At 46.2% G+C, this 20355-nt stretch overlaps 1 protein-coding gene across 1 annotated transcript in view; it reads right to left on the bottom strand.

The window, feature by feature from the left end:
- Positions 1-20355, bottom strand: part of LOC309805962 (uncharacterized protein) — a gene marked incomplete at its 5' end in the record, with an annotated part of 55671 nt that overhangs the window by 26282 nt on the left and 9034 nt on the right. The window contains 2 exons of the mRNA XM_082624326.1: positions 1949-1980; positions 11247-11546. Coding sequence (XP_082480452.1) covers positions 1949-1980; positions 11247-11546 — 332 coding nt within the window. The remainder of the gene's footprint in view (positions 1-1948; positions 1981-11246; positions 11547-20355) is intronic.

The following is a 20355-nucleotide window of genomic DNA, read 5'->3' as shown; positions in this document are numbered from 1 at the left end:
GATATTATAGTATAGGAGAAGGGATAACTGCTGCAGAAGTTACCAACAATGTTAAACAGAGCAAGAGCATTTCTGTGTAGGGAAGGATTGCCCCTTAGCTACCATGTCCCTAGTCTGTATTTATGCCATGCTCAATTAGACTGCTCATGAAACAGACAACTCTTCCATTTCGTTTGTCTGGAACATTCACCCACACCAGGCTGGTGAACAACAGGGGCTTAATTACCAGTTGACTAATTCCCCTGGGCGTGGGCAGAGACTACTGTCCCTTCAATTTAATGAACATTGACTTAGTGTCCACCGTGTGATGGGCACTCCGCAGTATTAGAAGAAAATCCATGTCCCAGCAAACAGCCTGTGTGAGGACAAGCAGTGGCCATGCATAGACACATGAAGAAATCAGGACAATACAAAACGAAAGAAGGCCAGTATTCTGCTGGTCCAAGAGAGAAATTGAGACCACTCACTGCAGGTGAGGGATTCAGCACGAGTCCTTGAATTTGGTAGCGCTGAAACAAGCCTGGGAGGTTAAGTGTGCAGGAAGGGAGAGGCATCTCAAGCAGACAGAAACAGGCAAAAGCAAAGAGAGGGACGGGTGAGGTTGAGGTCAGCACCAGGAAGCAGGAAAGCCAGCCAGATCCAACCCTACACTTGACAGATTCATGACAGCCCCATACACTATACGTTGCAGCCAAATGTTACAGAAACTTTTTTTAGATTTTAATCAGAATACTTTTATTAGGCAGGTTATTATTCTGTACTGGAAAAATGAAACCCAGGAGGGATATGGAACTTGCAAAAGTAAGACAGTGGCCCAGCGATGAGCTGAGGAGCTCCTAAGCCACTCTGCAGTCAAGTGACACAGGTCAACAACTAAAGTGGCCTCGGAGCCACCCTCCAGAAGGACTCGGAGCCATGCAGCACACGATAAAGAGAAGGAGCCAAAGCAAGAAATACATCCCCACACACTGTTTACAGCCTTTAAGAACAAGCAGCACAGGCCAGAAAGAGGACTCGACTCTCAGCAACCCCCAAACCTAGACCAAGACCTTCCTTTAATAAAGGAGTATTGGGCTTCCCTGGTGGCGCACTGGTTAAGAATCCGCCTGCCAATGCAGGGGACACAGTTTCGAGCCCTGGTCTGGGAAGATCCCACATACCATGGAGCAACTAAGCCTATGCACCACAACTACTGAGCCTGTGCTCTAGAGCCCGCGAGCTACAACTACTGAAGCGCACACGCCTAGAGCCCGAGCTCCGCAACAAGAGAAGCCACTGCAATGAAGAGTAGCCCCGCTCGCTGCAAGTAGACAAAACCGCACGCAGCAACAAAGACCCAACACAGCCAAAAATAAATAATAAATAAATAAATTTATGTTTTAAAATTAAATAAATAAATAAATAAATAAATAAATAAATAAATAAATAAAAGTGTTTATTTGACCCACTTTCAGGGATAGAATTGTGTGTTGTCATTTTCATTAAGTATATAAATTTGACAACACTCAATTATTAAAGAAAATATCTAGTCATTGTGTATAGAACATTTATAGAATTCAGTTGATAATACTTCTCTAATCTTACTTTATTGAATTTAAAATAAGGTTAAAAAGAACATTAGAGCCAGAGTTTAAAAGGAGAGAGATGTAAAAGCAATTATTTTCTATTCTTAAGTTATAAAAACTACAAAGGCCCAAGTTCTTTACATTTCTTTTTTTTTTGGAATATCTGTTGAAAAACAACCTTAAAGAAAATTCTGAAAAATTGTCATTATCGCATCATCCTAACCTATTGATTATTTTAACACATTTCTATAAGTTGGTGAATGCATGAATGTAAACTGCAGCCAATAGATAAAATTAATTAAAAAATCATTTTCTAAAAATGCAAATTTCCACAGTATAGGTTAAGTTTTCGATAACTCAACATTGATTTAAGAGTTCCATACCTTTTTCTTCTGAAGAGGCACTGTGATCATCACTAGAACAAGAAAAGAAAACCAGTTTTATAAACGGATACTAATTTTATACAAAATAATTATCAAAGTCTTCAAAATGATCATACTATGTTTCTGCAGTAATGTTGCAGGTGAAAGAACTCTCTCCCTCCTCAAGGTTCTTCCTGCCCCTCTCACTCCCACCTACTGCGGACTGACTCCAAACCGCGGGACAGACGGGGCTATGGAGCGTGCACTTGAAGCCCAGCTTGTCCGGCTCACACCCCGGCACCCCTGCACAGGGTCCCTGCACGGCATCCCCGTGCCCGCCACGCCCCTTGCTCTGCCGCGTTTCCAGCGATCCATCCTCCTCGCCCCGCCCAGACGCGCTAACCCCAGCCCCTCCTCCTGGTTCCCAGAGCTGCTCCCTGAGTCGCCCTCCCTTGCTCAGGTCTTCTCACCTGCTTCTCGGGCCTCCTCCCTCAGTCCCAGCACGCCTGAGAATTAAGGGCTCGGACAGCTCCCATTCAATTAACCGGTCCTTCCCCCGCCTGGCCTGACGTTCCGTCCTCACCACCGCCTGGACTCCCTCTGCCCTGCTACTGCCGGTCTCACGGGAGAACTCACGGTCTCCACTGCCCACTCCCCACCCTCTCCCGGAATCAAAGCCACCTGCCTTCTGCTCTCCCACGTTACCGAAACCACCCAAGCTAGAGCCACCGAGGACTCCTGTCCGACAGACCCAGGGGGCCCTCTCCGTCCTGAGTGACCGCTCTCGCTTTAGATGAAGCACGTGACAGGCTCCCCCCTCCCCCCTCCCGTGCCTCAGTGGCCTCTCCCCTCTCCATGTGCTCCATCTCCTGGCTCCAGGCCCCAGCCTCCTGGGTATTAGATCGCTGTGTCCCAGGATCACATCAGTGTACCCTCCTCACACTGCCTCCTGCTCGCCTTCATGCCAAGGTTTCAGATCCTAAATCTTTGCCCCCTTCCAGGCCCCTTCCCAGAGCTCCAGGTGCCTAGGGCCCAAGGGTCAATTCAGCACTTTGAATTGACTACGGTCAGCACTTAACTAATCACTGTCTTCCCTTCTCCAGGAAAACCCGCTCTTCCTGACCTCACCAGGTCACCTAACTAGAACCTCCAAGTCATCACTAGCTCCTTTTTCCCAGAAAGCAGCACAATCCGTGTCCTCCTAACCTCCTCCACCTCCTCCACCTCCTCCAACACGTCTCTCAAATCTGTCCCCTCCTCAATGCAAACTGTTTCCACCTCCATTCAAGCTCTCTCCCCACCCAGCTGGTTGATTATATTCTCTCATAATTACTGGCTCATTCTCTTGGTTCGTCCCTCGTGTGACCGTCAGCATGACCTAATCATGTCTTTGCCTAGACTCTTCTGTGGCTTCTCACCACTTCCTGGCCAAAGCCTGAGTTCCCTGGCATGGCACACAAGGACCCCCACCCTGCTTCCTCGTCTCCCACCCTGCGTGCTCTCTCAGAGGGAAAGCTCCTCAGTGTCCCAAGCATACCCTGCATAACACACACACACACACACACACACACACACACACACACACACACCACTCTCTCTGCACCCTCCCCCAAAAAGGGTCACCGCCTGTGGCCTTGCAGGTCAGGTACCCCAACTATGTGTACTCCATGGACATGTACTACAATGTTGGGTTATCCCCTCGAGTTGTGTGTGCATGTACGTGACAGCCCTGCCCTCCCCCTTGATGCCCAAACTGCTCCTCATCCCTTAAGGACAGCATTTCTCAAGGTGTGGACTGAGGACATTAGAACTCTACAGGGTGCCTTCTAAAAATCATTTTTTCTGGGCCCACTGAATCAGAATCTTTGATGAATAAATGAAAAAGCAGTCAGAAAACAACAATGATGTTATTTGCACTTATGGGGGTGTAAAATCTTTCTGCATTTTCTCACTGAATCATCCTAATAAGCCTATGAAGGCCATTTTACAAATGCAGGGACTGAGGCTCAGAGAGGTTCATTAACTTCCTTGAGGTCACACAGCTAACAAACAGAAAAGAAGCACTTGACCCTAGGCCATTATGACTTCAAAGCCCCATAGTTGCCTGGTACCATGTCTCCCTTCACTCCCCACCACTTGACCCCAAACCACAATCCTGGTAGTGAAAGTAAACTGAGGAAGAAAACAGCAAAAGCCGCAGACCAACTGCTTGCCCTTTCCTTTCTCTTTTTCAGTCAAGTTAGTCAGGTGCCTCCAGATTTTGAAATCCTCCTTGAATCAAGACTTTTTCTGGTAAACATTCCCAAGTATTTGGTATTTGGTATTTTCTAGGAAAAACATGTATTTTCATTTTCAGACCTAAGTCCTCTTATTTTTTAATCCTAAACTCCAGCTCAAAAGGTCAGAGAGTGGTGGTAAACCTGAAATTAGGAAATGCTTCAAGACACTAAGAAAGGCTAAAATATGGTTCCCATGAAATACATAGAAGAAAAAGCCAACCACCGCATCTTTTTTCTCCAGACTCATACCTCTTATAATGCAGTCGTTGTGCCTTTTAATTTAAAAATAATTATGAGAACATGTATTGAGAGTTAGCCGTTCTTATTGTACAAAATATGTCTGCTTAAAACACACTCTATGTCCCCAATGACAAATCGCGTTTTTCTCTTAATTGTCCCTTTCATATTCCCCTTTCTACAGCTGTTTATCTTTACTTCCAGATGTGTGTACATGTGTCTAGATACCAGAACTTCTGCTAAAAACCAGAAAACCTTTATGGAAAACCTTTATTTTCTCCATGTAGTGAGGCTACGGGTAGAGGGCCAGCTCTTTGTTTTAAAACACCCGACAGTTATGCGGGAGGAGACTTAGCCCCGAGGTGGAGGAGCCCGCCCACAGGGCAGCTCCAGGAGTCACAGCTGGGTGGAGGGAGCAACCCCAGGGGACCCACAGGGGCCCAGCCACTTTACAGAGTAGTGGAATTTGCTACCCTAAAATATGTCTCTTTGGTATATTAATTATTTTAAGTTGGTTATTCTCTAGGAAACAGCAGGCAAAGGGAAAAAACATTGAAAACCAAGCAGGAGTTACCCTCTGTAAGAAACATTTACATTTGTAAGGAAAATCGTTGTCTGCAAGGGTGTCCAAATCTGCATCTTCTCAGTGGAGAAGGCAGTGAGTTAAATGTGCATCACAACCTTACCTGTGTTGACCGTGCTCTTCCTGGAGACCTCCCAGAACTCACTCTCCTCACCCTCAACATCCTCTTTCATCTTTAGCTGAGGACAGTATTTAAGGTGAGGGCTTTGGCCTTTTTCAAGTTTTCCTCGGTATCTCCCATGTGTCTCTGTTATTATATTTTTGTGTGACTTTCTCCTGTTAATCTGTGTCATGTCACAGTTTAATCCTTACACCACAAGAACCCAGAAGGGTAGAGGAAGATTTTCTTCCTCCCTAACACACTACATGGATGCTAGCTAGTTCCCCACATCCTCTTCCTTTCTGCTTTTTCCAGGTGGTTTGTTAAAAGGAAAACCACGGCAACCACGGAGAGAGAGTACCCATTCCAAATGTTCCCAGTATAATTTAGGGGCTGAAGATCAGCAGGGAAGGGACTTGGACATTTATTTAATATCACTTAAAATTCCTTACATTTTGATCCGGACTCAAGCATGATGACTAGGTATAATTTCAGTGCCGCCCCATGCCTATCAGCTCTCAGGCCCCATCTAATACTGGCCCCTTTCCCTCAGCGGGAGGAGAAAAACCCTGCATCTCAGCATAGTACAATCCAACCTGAGGGAGCCTTTCTCCCACCTCCACTCCCAGCCTGACAGGTGGATAGTAGGTGCCAGAAGGATTTCACTCAAATCTGGCTCAATAAGTAATAATTCTCCACTTAAAGATCTTTAGCAATTCTTCGAGTGAAAATAAAAATGTAATATAATACCTAATTTTTTTTCTTTAACTAATATTTTAAAAATATTTACTGTGTGCCTGAACCCAAGCCAAGGACCCCAAGCCCATCGATGGGCTCACTGCAACAACCTTTTTAGTGCTTGATACTGAACTAGTGTCATCTCCGTTTCACAGATGAGGAAATAAGGCTCAGAGACCTTAGTTATTAGGTATAATTAAACCACAATGAGCCCCAAATCCTCCTTTTAACTTTTCACCAGAATTAAACCAACTAGTGTTTTACTTCTTTTAGCCCCTATCAACCTTCTGGGAAATAGGCCAGAAGTTGTTAAATGGGTTAAGGAAAGTGGAAAAGAGTTTATGTTAGTCACAAACTAGAGTTAATCTGCATAATCATGAAATAGCTATACTTTCCAGAGAATAATCTCAATGAAAGTAATATTCTCTACAATACAGATCTCTTTTCATCAACTGAAATTAACTCACAGGTGCTGTGCTAAGCGAAGGGGATATAAAAGTAACACGTGACACATGAACCTTGTCCCCAAGGGGCACACTAATGGAAGAGAAGACAGATCAGGAAATAAATAAATGTATATGATGTGGGAAGAGCAAAATAAAAGCAAATATAAGCTATAGTCTTAGCCCAGAGCAGGCTATGATGAACTGGGAAGGACAGAGCTCTTATGCTAAGAACACGGGCGTGTAACTAAGGCCACTTAAACCATGATGTTAAGGCCAGTCTGCATTTTCAAAGAATGCTACGCCTCAGGTAGGATCTTCTCACTGTTAGACTCAGAAAAAAACTGAAGCGGAAAGGTGCCTACAAGATCTTCCAGCCTGATGCATTATTTTACAGAGGGGGAGAGAGACTCTAGGAGAGGTGAAGTTAATGAACACCCAAGATCACACAGCAAATTATAAGCAGAGACAATCTCACAACTTGTCTCAGGCCTCTTGGTTTACCCATCAATTCATCCATTTAACAAACATGGATGGATTATGTGCCAGGCATAAGTGAACAAAGCAACTCTTGGTTTACCCATCAATTCATCCATTTAACAAACATGGATGGATGATGTGCCAGGCATAAGTGAACAAAGCAACTGGGTCTGTGCCTTCAAGAACACATCAGCCTGATGGGGAAGACGACTGTCTTCTTGTATCTGAGACAGGAAGTGCTTCAAGAGCACTTGTCTAAGACTGAAAAATTGGAGAGGGTTTCCTGGGGAAGTGACATTTAAACTGAGCCACAAAGGACAAGCAAGAATGGACAAGAGAATGTTGCACAGCTTCTGAGGCAGGAAGGAATTTATCAAGGTCTGGGAACAGGAGGAAAGCAACTGTGTTCAGGGGGAGAGAGGTAGGAGATGAGGAAAGACAGGGAGGTGGAGAAACTCTAACTGTAACCAAACTGATGGCAACCCCAGGATGCTGAGTGGCGATCATTCAGTCCACTGAGTAGTCTTCGTATTTCCCCCTTGGGAAGATTTGAAGCTTGAGAGCAAAGGAGGAAGTCAACAATGCAGGGTCTGCTGTCATCAGCATCTTTCATGGAGAATGTCTGATCCTGTGAGACGCCCCTGACATTCTACAGGCTCAGACACTGCCTGTGTTGAGTCCAAAAGGCCCAAGCATTTCCCCAAAGAAAATCTCAGTCCCCCAGGCCACAAAAGCCAGACCACCCTGAAAAGAAGTTGTAGTACCAGATGACAAAAACCCCTCAAGAGGCTAGGTAACTTTAAAACATACTCCAAGGAAACTGCCTTCACTCAGAATCAAGCTCTGGAAGCCAACTACACAGCCTCTTCCACACTGGCCAGGACAGACATACTTCCTGAGTACCAAGCCCTCTGCGACCAGGCCCTGTGGGAGGGTCAGGGTCGAGCCGCCAGCTGTCAGTACCCCCAGGGGACACTTCCCAAGCCAGACTGGTTTCCCATTATCACCCAATTTCTTTTATTCTAAGCATCCCAAAGACCACCAACTGCAATCAACTCGCCCGCCCATGATGGAAGCCATCCCATAGCTTTTTTCTTCTGTGTTCAGGTTTCTGAATGAGAGCACGGGCTTCAATGCTTCAGAAAACACTTAGTACCAGCAAAGATAAAAAATCCACAGGCCTGGCTCTCCAGGCTGGCTCCTTCAGGTCTTTGGGCATCGAAGGGCTAAAGGACAAAACCTGGAAACTACCGTGTTCGTCAAGAGCAGAATGGATGAATAAAATGTGATATCGCCATATAATGGAAAACTGTAAGCCATGAGAATGAAAAACTGCTTACACACAACAGAGAGAATTAATCTCACAAACATAATGTCACAAAAGAAGCCGGACACAAAAGGGTATATACTGTATGATTCTATTTTTATAAAGTTTACGAACTAGCAAAACTTATCTCTGGTCCCTCTAGGGAGGAGGGACAGGAAAGTAAGAGGAAAACAAGGGGGACTTTTAGGGTGTTGTATTCTATTTCTTGACCTGGGTGGTGGTTACACAGATGTGTTCACTTTGTGGTAATTCATCAAGCTGTGCACTTAAGATGCTGTGTTTTCTGTATGACTGTATATACATACACACAAAGGAAGGGTTTTCAGTATCTTGGGAAAGGAAAAGTATTATATAGGACTTTAGCTTTACTGGCCACGTTCGTGAATGGAGAATGACCCCAGGTGGAAGGAAGAGGTGACTGCATTGGGGATACAGCCCAAACGGCTGCTGTGGGGTGGCAGGAATTAGGAGGAACAGTTTCAGGGTTTACTCCTTTCTTTCTCCTTGCAACTAACTGCCAGTGAAATCTCTGCGTAATGTACTCCAAAGGGAAGTGGAGCCAAGAGGGAAAAGGGCTGGAACTAAGCTGGCTTAAGGGAGACAGGAGGCAGCTGGAACACTTCTAGCAGTGAGGGGACAAGGAGGGAAGGAGGAAGAGAAAGAAATCATAAGTGCCCAGGGTGGGCAAGAAGGAGAGCTCACCTGACTGGGGATGGATGGGGTGGGGTGACTCCCATGACTCAGCCCAGTAGAAGGGATCCCTTCTCTACTCCCCTCCCTGAGCCCAGGTCTGATGTACACCTAGATTAATGGTTTTATTGCACTGCTTTGCTGTGCTTTGTTTACAAGCCATTTATAACCTCTGGGAACTAAAGGAACAAGGAGTGTGTATGAGTGTCTATGTGTGCGTGTGTGCAGCCAAGGATTCCACATCCCCAGCATCTAACACATCGTTCGGCATATAGTTCGCACTATTAAAAAAAAAATGTTCATTGGACAAATAAATGACAGAAAGAATGTGGTAATTAGATATAAAACAGAGACTTCCTTAATATTGAAAAATCAGTAATAACAGCTTAAATGGCCAAAAATGTGGGAATGGCTAAGTATCAGAGGGGCATACTGTGCAGCTACTAAAAATTACAACAAACTGTAGCAAACATCTGTAGGGTGCTTTACAATTTACTGAGAATTGCACCTCCCCCTTGTTTGACACACAATTATATGGACTTTGTTACCATTAAATGACACATTAACAACGATCTCCCTGAAGAGGCCAGAAAGATCAGAGGTGGTGGACTAACAAGTTTTCATGGAAAGTGGTGGGGAGGGCCCACATTTCAGAGTAATACTAGGAAGACTGGTAGAGGTTTTGTTAGCTCTGTGTAAGTAACTACTAATTTCACACACTGTATTTCAATTCACTTCCTCTTTTTTTTTTTTTTTTGAGGAACAAAACTTTATTTTTAGCCATAATTTGATTCAAAGTTCTCTTTAACAATCATTTACAAGTCTTGCTGTTAACTGACCACCTCTAAAGAAGTGTTTTTGATATTCCAAGCGGACACAGTTTATGTCCTAGTGTAGTTTTATTCATGCTAACTTCAAGAAATTCAACAGCAAAACCCATCCACAACAGACTTTTCTAAGACTGTCTTCCTGATTGCAACAGTGTTTTAAAGAATAGGCGAGGAAAACACACACACACACACACACACAAAAACAAAACCAAGAAATCTCTCCCTCCTTCCTGAGAGAAGCTGGGCCTAATGTTCCATGAATGATCCACGAAAAACTGAAATGAACACTTTAAACCTCCGCATTCTCTTCTTCCTCTAGCTGATCCTGTAGAAACTCTTTTTGTGTCACGGACCGTCCCATTAAGTAAATTCTCTGCAGAGTCTCAATCTTGGCCGAGCGTTTCTGCACTGTTTTGGGTTGGACTTCCTGCAAGTATTTACTGCAATGAGAGGATTACCTAAAGGGTATATTTCACAAACAAGCCATCACGTGTCTTCTGCTGAAACACTACATCCAAACACTACAACTAAAAGCCTGCTTTTGCAGATGACAGTGAGACCTGGAGAACTCGACCACAACATCCCAAACCAGCTCTTAGTAGACATTCCCACGTAAAAAGCGGCTGCTTTTAAAGGGCTGTGGGACGCTGATAACACACAGAGGCATTGGCTGCCTTTACAGTAATAGCAGAAATCCTTCAAGCAATGTTGATCTCGCGCCTACTGTGCTCAAGACATTGTTAGGGCCCCATGGGGGCGTTGAGGGGATGATGGGCACGGGGGTGTCCCACCCATGGGCAAAAAGGGATTAAGGAAATAATCCTGCTCTCAACTCAACTTGAAAGCCGGGTGGCCAAAGCGCCGATGGTGTTCAGTAAAACCTCCCCAGTCCTCCTCCAGGTGCAGAGGGCGCAGGAACTCCAGAGAGCTGAAGCTCGAGAGCTGGGGACACACGAGGACAGCAGAACCGGGCCTCGGGGGCGGGGAGTCGCCACGGAGGCGGGAAGGGCGCCGGTCCACACACGCGGAGAGCAAAGGGGATGCCGCAGGGAGACTTGCCCTCCTCCTCACCCGCCCGCCGCCAGGTGTACGTGAACAAATCGGGCCCACCTGCCGCCGCCGCCCTGGAGACGGGTAGCGGGCGTGGGGAAGCCGCGGCGACAGGGGGCAGCAGCGCTGCCCGTAGCCCCGCCTCCAGGCCGGGAGCCTTGGGCCTCCGAGCTGCGCGCCACCGCTTTCCGCGCGAGCACCTGCGCGCGACCCCGCCGCCGCCCGCCGGATCCAGGTGCGACCGCCTGGGCCCCCCGCCGGGGGTAGGGGGTCGGAGTCCGGGAAGCACGGCGCGTCGCCTCCCCCATGCTCCGTGCCTGCGCGGGGCAGGCGCCGCCGCCGAAGGACGCTTTGTTTGTGCGGCCCGAGCGGGGATGCCGGGGCGGGAGTGGAGCCCTCCCCCCGCCCGGGAAAGGGCAAAAGCAGAGCCTGCGGGGGAGGGTGCTAAAGACCGCAAAGGCCCTTCTCCACGCGGCGATGTTGGGTCCATCCGCACCCCACCCCCGCTCTCCCTTTCTCCTTCCGAACCCCACCCCCCCGCCAGCCCCGCGGCTGCGCTCACCTGCTCTCCGCGACCCCCGCGCCTCGGCTCATCGTCGCTCGGCGGCTGGGGGGCGGGGGGTACGACACGCGCACCCGGGGCTCGACGCTCGAGTGACGCCGGGGCGCCTGCAGGAGGGGTTCGCGTGCTGAGCGCTGCCCTGCGCACCCGGAGACGGCCGACGCTGCCGGGGGAGTGAAGAGGGCGAGCGAGAGCCACAGGGGGAGGGGACTGGGCGGGAGGGGGCGCCGGGCGCGCTGCTGCAGCCGCAGCCGGAGGCCGCCCGGGCTCCCTAACGGAAACGCACGCTCGCCGGCGGCCCTGCGCGTGCACGCCGGCGTGCACACTCTCACACGTGTGCACACTCTCACACGTGCGCACACCGGCCGCTCGGTAGCTGCTTACCGCCATGCCCGAACTAGGTTTGGTGATACTAACTCCGAGGCTTCTGTGAAAGAGAAGGGCCAGCGCCATTCTGGAGGGGACGGAGAGCTCGTGTGACTCTAATTGGGATTGGATACTCCTGTGTCTGGGGGTTTTCACGAGACAGCCCGCCCCCTACAAGGAATTCCCAGATTCTCTTCTTAGGATCTGTAAGCCCCCTGCAATTCTCTTTCAGATTTTGTACCTAAATACAAGTGTCTGGGATGAGGGACCACAGCTTCCTAAGATAAGACAGCTGTGTGACCCCAACCCCACCCCAGACTGTAAGGATGGATGGATTAAACCAATGGCTCCCAAACTTTGCTGCACATTGAATCACCCAGGGAGTTTTTCAAATCGCGACGCTGAGTAGTATCCCAGCTCTATTACGTTAGTGCAGTGGGATCCAGTCATCCGTATTTTTCAAAGATCCAGGTGATTACAATATTGAGGAAAGTGTGGGAACCACTGCTTAGACTGTCGGTGATCCTCACTGTACACTGTTTTCTTTTACCCCGTTTTTCAGCGTGATTGTTTGCTTGTCTGTCTTTTCCATGAGGTGGTGGGTGTCACACAGCATCTAGCCCAGGTCTGACTCCCTGTAAGTGCTCAGAATGCCTTTACTGCAGGAAGGAGGCAAGGCAGAGTCAGGGATAGGCCCTCTACCTTGTAGACCCCTCTTTGCTCTTTCTGAAATTCTCCACAGGCTGACATACCCTTGACCTCATGGAAATGGCTTCATGTAATGCCTGAAGCTGGGGAAGAAAATGGGTCATTGCAGCTTGAAGGGATATCTGTCTTTTAGATTCTACCAAATGTCTCCGCCCCAGACCACCCCTTACCTGCCTCACTGTGACTCAAAGGTCCAGCGCTGGCAGTGTGGGTGTGTGCAATAAAGTCATAACCCCGATGGATGGAACATCTGTGAGTCCAGCACTATGACAAGGTATTTTATACTCTGGGAAAAAGCTGGCCTGGCGCTATCACTGGGCCTTGGTGTTCTTCTCTTAAACATAAACATGGACAATTTCTCAGAACATCAACCTGAGACAAGGTCCCTCTGTGACCACGACGGATGAAGACAAGAACAAGACTCCTTAATCATGTCTAAACAGACAAAATATGAACATTGTCCAAGCCACAGTGGACACACAGCTATCCTGGCCAGTTAGAGTGACCGCTGCTTCTTTGCCAGTTAACAGCCTTAGCCTCTCTCTGGTCTTCCCTTCTATGGATAAGATTTATGAAGATACACACTCATAGAATGAACCCTACTTTCCTAAGCCCTCCCCCAATCAGCTAACAAAAACCCAAATCCTTTAATAATATTTCCTAATACCCTCTCACTGACACACCTCCAGGATGGTGTGCATTTCCCTCACTGCAATGAGTAATAAATTCAACTTTTTAAACTATAGGTTTATTCCTAGTGGTCTTCGGCAAGGGAGCATTAAAAATAACTTAGTCGACACAATAACAGCACAAGGTAAACATTACACCCTCTTCAAGTATAAGCTAACCAGGATTTGTACAGATCCTATGACTCAAACTCACACAAGGCTGCCTGGCGGTCAGTGGAGAGCCAGGGTTCATGTTCACCTGGGTTTGTGGGGAGCCAGGCTTGTATGTTGCTTCCTCACAGGAACTGTGGCTTCCACATGAGCCTGAATTCCAGTCTTTTTCAGTTCAGTCTTTTTCTAGCTATGGGAATTTGAGGAAGTCATTTAACTTTCTTGACTTCAGCTTCCTTGCAAAAGACAAAAAAAAGAAAAGAAAAGAAAAGAAAAGGCAGGGCTTCCCTGGTGGCGCAGTGGCTGAGAGTCCGCCTGCTGATGCAGGGGACACGGGTTCGTGCCCCGGTCTGAGAAGATCCCACATGACGCGGAGCTGCTGGGCCCGTGAGCCATGGCTGCTGAGCCTGCTCGTCCGGAGCCTGTGCTCCGCAACGGGAGAGGCCTGCGTACCGCAAAAACAAACAAACAAAAAAAAGTGGGTCTAGGAACTGGTATTCTTTTATCGAGATAGACAACATTTTACTAGTCACACATAATTACAAAAGTTTTTTTTCTTGTGCCAAGAACTTTTAAGATATAATGTCTTAGCAACTTTCAAATATACAGTACAGTATTATTAACTCTAAGGATATATATACTATTGGTATATTTTTCATAAGTTCCCCAGGTAGCCTGACACAGCACCTGTTGGCAGACCCTGGTTTGGGAAGTTACCTTGCAGCTGCCAGATCTGAGGTACCCTTTTCCAAATGCCATTGTCTCCACTTGACTCTTGCCTCACTCTTCTCTCCTTCCGGATTCTCCTTGGGCTTCCAGGAGGCCCCTGTGATATGACAAGCAAATGAACTAAAGCCTGAAAAACCATGTGAGTGGACTTGGAATAGCATCCTGCAGCCTCACCTGAGTCCTGAGACGACTGCAGCCCTGGTGGACAGCTTGCCTGCAATCTCATCACAGACCTTGAGCCACAACCGCCCAGCTAAGCTACTTACATATCCCTGACCCACACAAACTGTGAAATAATAAATATTTGTTGTTTTAAGCTGTTATATTTGGCGGTAATTTGTTATGCAGCCAATAATAACTCATACAAAAGGAAATAAGATCCTAGAGTTAGTGCGCTGGAATCACATCATTTGCACTTTTAGGTAAATTCAACCATACTCACTCTGCAAAAGAGGGAGAGAGAACAAGTTACAGTGTCAACGATTCTGCCTGCTACTCCAGTGAAATAAGGGGATGCGATGAAAGAGGGAGATCTGGTTTCATCAGTCAGTCTCTGACCCAGTCCTGGGCATCTCTCATGGAGGAGCAAGTCTTAATGCACATTTAAAAATATCCATGTTTTGTACAAAGTGGGAAGAATAAGTTAATTCACTGACTTGGGATCTATATATAACATAGTCAAAATGACCCTTGAAATCCCTTAACTCATCAGGGCCTGAGCCCAGGACATCCCCAAACCAAGAAGAGTACTGACTTTAGACCAGTGTAAGAGGAAGCCCAACCCTGGGACCCTGGCTTCAGAAGACCCTTCCATGGCCCTCCTCCAATCACACCTCCCACAGGCTAAGGAGTCCATGAGGCCCAAGGGATGTGCCCTTCCAGAGCCTGTGCTCTACCTCCCACTTGTAGACCAGTCTCAGCGGATGAGAGACCCCCACATCCCTGTCCAAATGGCCCTGAGCTCACTTCCAGGGCCAGCATAGGCCTTTCCCCAGGTCCAGCTTTCTAAGGGTGGGGGATAGCACTAAAGAGCCCACTCCAGGGCACAGGGAGACCAGGTGCAGCTGTTTAAAGGGATGTGGATAGATTGTGCGTGCAAGCCGAGTGGCCTACACACGCGCACAGAGCCCCTCGCCACACAGGCCAGCAGCGGAAAACCAAAAGGGAAGCCCACGGACCCCAAGCTGGCTCTCCAAATGCTGCCTCGTGCTGGTGTACGACTCTTGAGAAGTCTCACTTGACCTGTCCTTCCTGTCAAATGAATCAAATGAATATTTGACAGGAATATTTGTCAAGGCAGGAAGACAAAATATATTTCATTAAACAGTGCGTTCACTCGATTTATAACTTTTACATGTTTAGACATATTACATATGGATGTCCATTTGTACTCTAGCTCAGGGTCCCGCAAATGATTGGGATGCCCTGGCCCAGAGCTAACTTCTTCATCTTTATTTTGTTTCACTTTTTAGGTTTCGACTCTTTTTTGCCTGAGAGAGTGGAGTCCAAGGCATTATTTGAGTGGGAGAGGAGAGCAATGGGATAAGGTGATTATTTTTCCATTTCCTTCTCCTTTTATTTAAATATATTGGTGTATGATTTTGCCCAGCACATTTGGTTAAATGCACAAAGATGGTGTGTCTTCTTTCTCGGAGGCCCAAATGGGGCTTGTTCTTGGGGATCTCTCTAGGTAAGGTCAATGATTAGATTTTTGTGTGTGGTGGTTATTGCTTAATCCTTTGCTGGGATAATTACTCATCTCAGTTGGGAGTGTCTCTTCCAGACCATTTTCCCTGCATCTTCATATATATTATAAAAAAACATTGTGTGTGTATGTTTGCTTCAAAAATTGTATGATATATGCACTATTTTTCAATTTGTTTGTTCTTATGCTACAATATATCTCAAAGGTCCATGCATCTTAGTAACAAATTTTACTATTTATTTATTTATTATTAACACTATTATTTATTTATTAACACTATTCTGTTAAAAAAACTTTAAATTATCTGATTTTGATATTAAATGTACTGTATGAAATTTGTATGTGTCATGCATGTTTTTAGATTTAAAATGTAAGTTTATTTATTTTAATTTTTGGAGAAGAGGTGTTAGTGGAGAGAGATTTGAAGAGAGGATTTCCTGAAGACATCTAGGAGAATTCCTTAGATACTGCAATACCAGGGTGAGAATTGCTTATGTAAGCTGTGATTAAGAGAAGACCAGCCATTTTCTGACTTAATTATGGCAAAAACTACTCAGTTTTCTCTCCATGCCTGTTTTCTCTGTATCATAGACTCTTGTTTTCTGTTTCCATCTTGGAAAGGCAGGTGCAGACAAGAAACCAACAGTAAGATGTTCTTTGGATGCTGACATTAGCCAGGGGAAATCTTTATTCACGTGTTCAAGCAACTCTTGGTTTTCTTCCTAAAGGCCATTTGATATATTCTCTTGAGTTCTGAGCTACCTTGGAGCTTGCATTGTTTGTTTTCTAGAACAAGGGCATCCAATTTTTTTGTTTAAGGTACTTTACATGGCATCCTAGGGCTTGCTATGTATCTGTTTCTCCAACTGACAAAACGTGCCATCCTCCAGGCTCCACAGGGAAAGAGGGTGTTGCCCACTGTTCTGCTGTCAGTCAGAGCTCACCACGGTGCATGTTCATTGCAGCAAAACACACCACCACTGACAACAGGGAACTTGGCCCAGAACTGACAGACTCCCAGCACTGAAGCTAAATAATTTATCTAGAAGAATCTAGAAGAATCTTTTATCTAATTGTAATGGCCTGAATGTTCCCCCCCTTCCCAGCCCCCAAATTTATATGTTGAAGCCCTAACCCCCCAATGTGATGGCATTAGGAAGTGAGGCCTTTAGGAGGTAATTAGGTTTAGACGAGCTCATGATAGTGAGCCCTCCAAAATGAGATTCATATCCTATAAGAAGAGAAAAAGACACCAGAGCTCTCTTTCTCCACCATGTGAGGAAATAGCAAGAAGCCAGCCTAGTTGTGACCCAGGAGGCAGGCCCTCTCACCAAAGACCAAATCTGCCGGCCTCCAGAACTGTGGGAAAGAAATGTCTGTTTAAGCCACCCAGGCTATGGTATTTTGTTATGGCAGCTCGAGATGACTTAGACACTAGTCTTTAGGCGTCTATGGCTGACACCTGTTACCATAATTTTAGGGAGGGCCACTCTGCTTCTGCCTTTATCCAGCTGAACTTCCTCTTTGTCTCAGTTACTTAAAGAGACAGGGAGTGTATGAGGAAGAGATTCCAAGAAAGTGAATTTAGTCCGGAAGTTGGCATTGCTGCCCTCCTACACCCGTTATGCTCCCACTGTAATCGCGCCTTTGAAGACGTAACTACCTCAAAGAATCATTTCCACATCTAGTTTCACAGTACATCACTGTATCTTCAATTAACTCTAGGACTGTTACAGAACAATAAAATGTCACAACACAACTTCTTTTTTTTAACTTTTTTTTTTTTTTGGCTGCGTTGGGTCGTCGTTGCTGTGCGTGGGCTTTCTCTAGTTGCAGCAAGCGGAGTCTACTCTTCGTTGCGGTGAGCAGGGTCTACTCTTCGTTGCAGTGCGCGGGCTTCTCCTTGCGGTGGCTTCTCTTGCTGCCGAGCACAAGCTCTAGGCACAGAGGCTTCAGTAGTTGCAGCACATGGACTCAGTGGCTGTGGCGCACGGGCTTAATTGCTCCACAGCCTGTGGGATCTTCCCGGACCAGGGCTCGAACCCGTGTCCCCTGAATTGGCAGGCGGATTCTTAACCACTGCGCCACCAGGGAAGTCCCTCAACACAATTTTGATTCACCTTAATTTTTTTTCTTTTTTTTTGCGGTACGCGGGCCTCTCAGTGTTGTGGCCTCTCCCGTTGCAGAGCACAGGCTCCGGACGCGCAGGCTCAGTGGCCATGGCTCACGGGCCCAGCTGCTCCACAGCATGCGGGATCCTCCCGGACCGGGGCATGAACCCGCGTCCCCTGCATCGGCAGGCAGACTCCCAACCACTGCGCCACCAGGGAAGCCCGATTCACCTTAATTTTGAAAGTTAAACATCATCCAGGCTTTTTTCTAGAAGACAATAGAATAATTGTCGTCCTAGAAAAATTGCAAGTTTTCCTTTTCATGTGTTTCAGTACTGTTTTACGTATAAACCCTGTTCCCCCATGACAGAATCTGTAATATTAGTCAGGGTATTAGTTAAACTGAGAACAAATTTAGAAAAGGCTTGCTGCACAAAGTGGGGTCCACAGGCCAGCAGCGGGGGCATCACCTGGAAACTTGTAAGAAACACAGAATCTCAGGCCCACCCAGACCTGCTGAGTCCCACTCTACCTTTTAACACAATCTCCTGGTGATTTGTAGGCACCTTACAGTTTAGAGAGCAGTGATTTTAAAGTTACTGGGTAGTTCACAGATGCTCCTTCAGGAGGACCAGATTTGGGATGTTAACATCTGGAACAAAATCCAAGTCACTCCTCAGAGGAGCTCAGTGAGGACATCAGCCTGGGGACCCAGGTCACAGCCCACCCCCCAGCTTAGGTGAGGCCAGGAAAAGGAACAGAAAGGAGGCATGTGCCTCTGAGGTGGAGGGATTCTTCAAAACAAAGGCAAGGGGGTTCAGCTGCTGGGTGGCCAAAAAGAATGACAGACCTCCCCTCCCTATGTATTTCTTTTTGGAGGAATGGTGGAGACCAGCTCTGCCATTACCTGCCCAGACAACTTTAGCAAGTGCAAGGACATTTCATAGCCTGATTTCCTCATCTCTAATATTACTTTAAAGTGATAGTTTCTATTGACACAGAACTTTACAGTTTGCAAAGCATTCCCATGCATATATTTTCATTTGAGCCAACAGGACAACTCCGTATGACAGATAAAGTAACGTTACCTCCATTTCACATATTGGAAAAGAGAGGCACAGAGCGACCTGAGAGTGCTAAGACCCCAGATCTTCAAGCTCTCGTACTATGACCCTGGAACCACAGCCACATGAGTTCATGTGTGTGAAAGTAAATTGAAAACTGTAATGTGTTATTCCAATAAAAGGTGTTCCTTAGCACTCTAGTAACATTCCACAAAACTCATCTAACTGAATTGACTCATCCACCAAGATGCTGGTCCCAGGATCAGCCTGTGTTGTGTTTCTCTCCTTGTGTTGTGGTAAAACTATTACCAGGAAAAGCTACTAATTAATATTAGTGATGATGTGCAAATGAATGAGCAATAAAGGAAACCCTAGCAACCCAGATGGAAGAAAATGATCACACTAAAGTTGTTACATTGTTTAGAGTCTTCTGCAGAAAGTAACTGAGAAAATCTTAAATGTTTCTTTTGAACTACTTTGAAGAACTAAAATGACCATTTCAGTTATTTGTTATTTATCCTCATACTTTCCACATTCTTCTACAAGCTCCTATGACCAATTCTAGGAGGTTCAAAGGCAGCTAGAGGACCAGGATAATGCTAAGACCAGAATTCAAGTCTTCTGTTCTTAAAATCAATGTTTATTTTGGGTTTTTCAAATAATGAATCTGGTTTTTTTCTCTAGAAAGACACAATAGTTTCCTTTCATCTGTCTCTTAACAATAGGTCACACCCTACAGTTCTTTTATCATCTGTTATGAATTTCACTAACTCTAGTTCTTTCTTTGTCATTGATCTTACTTTTAAGTGAAAGGATTTTCAGCAGGGTTTTAAATTGGGTGAGGTCTCAAGGTCAAATGTCTTTGGCAAAGCCTGCGCTAGGAAATAGCTTTTCAGTTAAAGCAGTAGAGAAAGGAATATGAGGTTTTTTTCCTATTATTGTTATAATCCCTGCTCTGCAAATAGACGATGAAAAATACATATGAACACCATCCTATCTAAACTGAAATGTCTTTATTCACATTCATTTCCTTGCCTTTTTTGTGGGGAGAGGGCTCCTTTTCTATTTTGAATATGTATGTAGTCATAAAAACTGCCATTTGTGGTGTGCCTACTATATGCTAAAGATTATACCAAGCATTTAAAATATATTATCTTGGAAATTCCCTGGTGGCTCAGTGATTAGGACTCCATGCTTTCACTGCCAAGGGCACGGGTTCAATCCCTGGTTGGGGACCTAATAACCCACAAGCCGCGTGGCACGACCAAAAAATAAATAAATAAATAAAAGATACCATCTTAAATCCCCTTTGGTACTATCAAAAATATTATCAGGCTTCCCTGGTGGTGCAGTGGTTGAGAGTCCGCCTGCCGATGCAGGGGACACGGGTTCGTGCCCCGGTCCGGGAAGATCCCACATGCCGCGGAGCGGCTGGGCCCGTGAGCCATGGCCGCGGAGCCTGTGCTCCTCAACGGGAGAAGCCACAACAATGAGAGGCCCGCGAACCAAAAAAAAAAAAAAAAAAAACCAATATTATCAACACTCTGCAGTTGATTATACAGTTCAATAATTACAATAATAGTAATC

Source organism: Mesoplodon mirus, assembly GCF_964341445.2.
Source record: "Mesoplodon mirus genome assembly, chromosome: 6".
NCBI lineage: Eukaryota > Metazoa > Chordata > Mammalia > Artiodactyla > Ziphiidae > Mesoplodon > Mesoplodon mirus.
The sequence above is the reverse complement of the archived record's forward strand: the minus strand, read 5'-3'. Positions and strand labels throughout refer to the sequence as shown.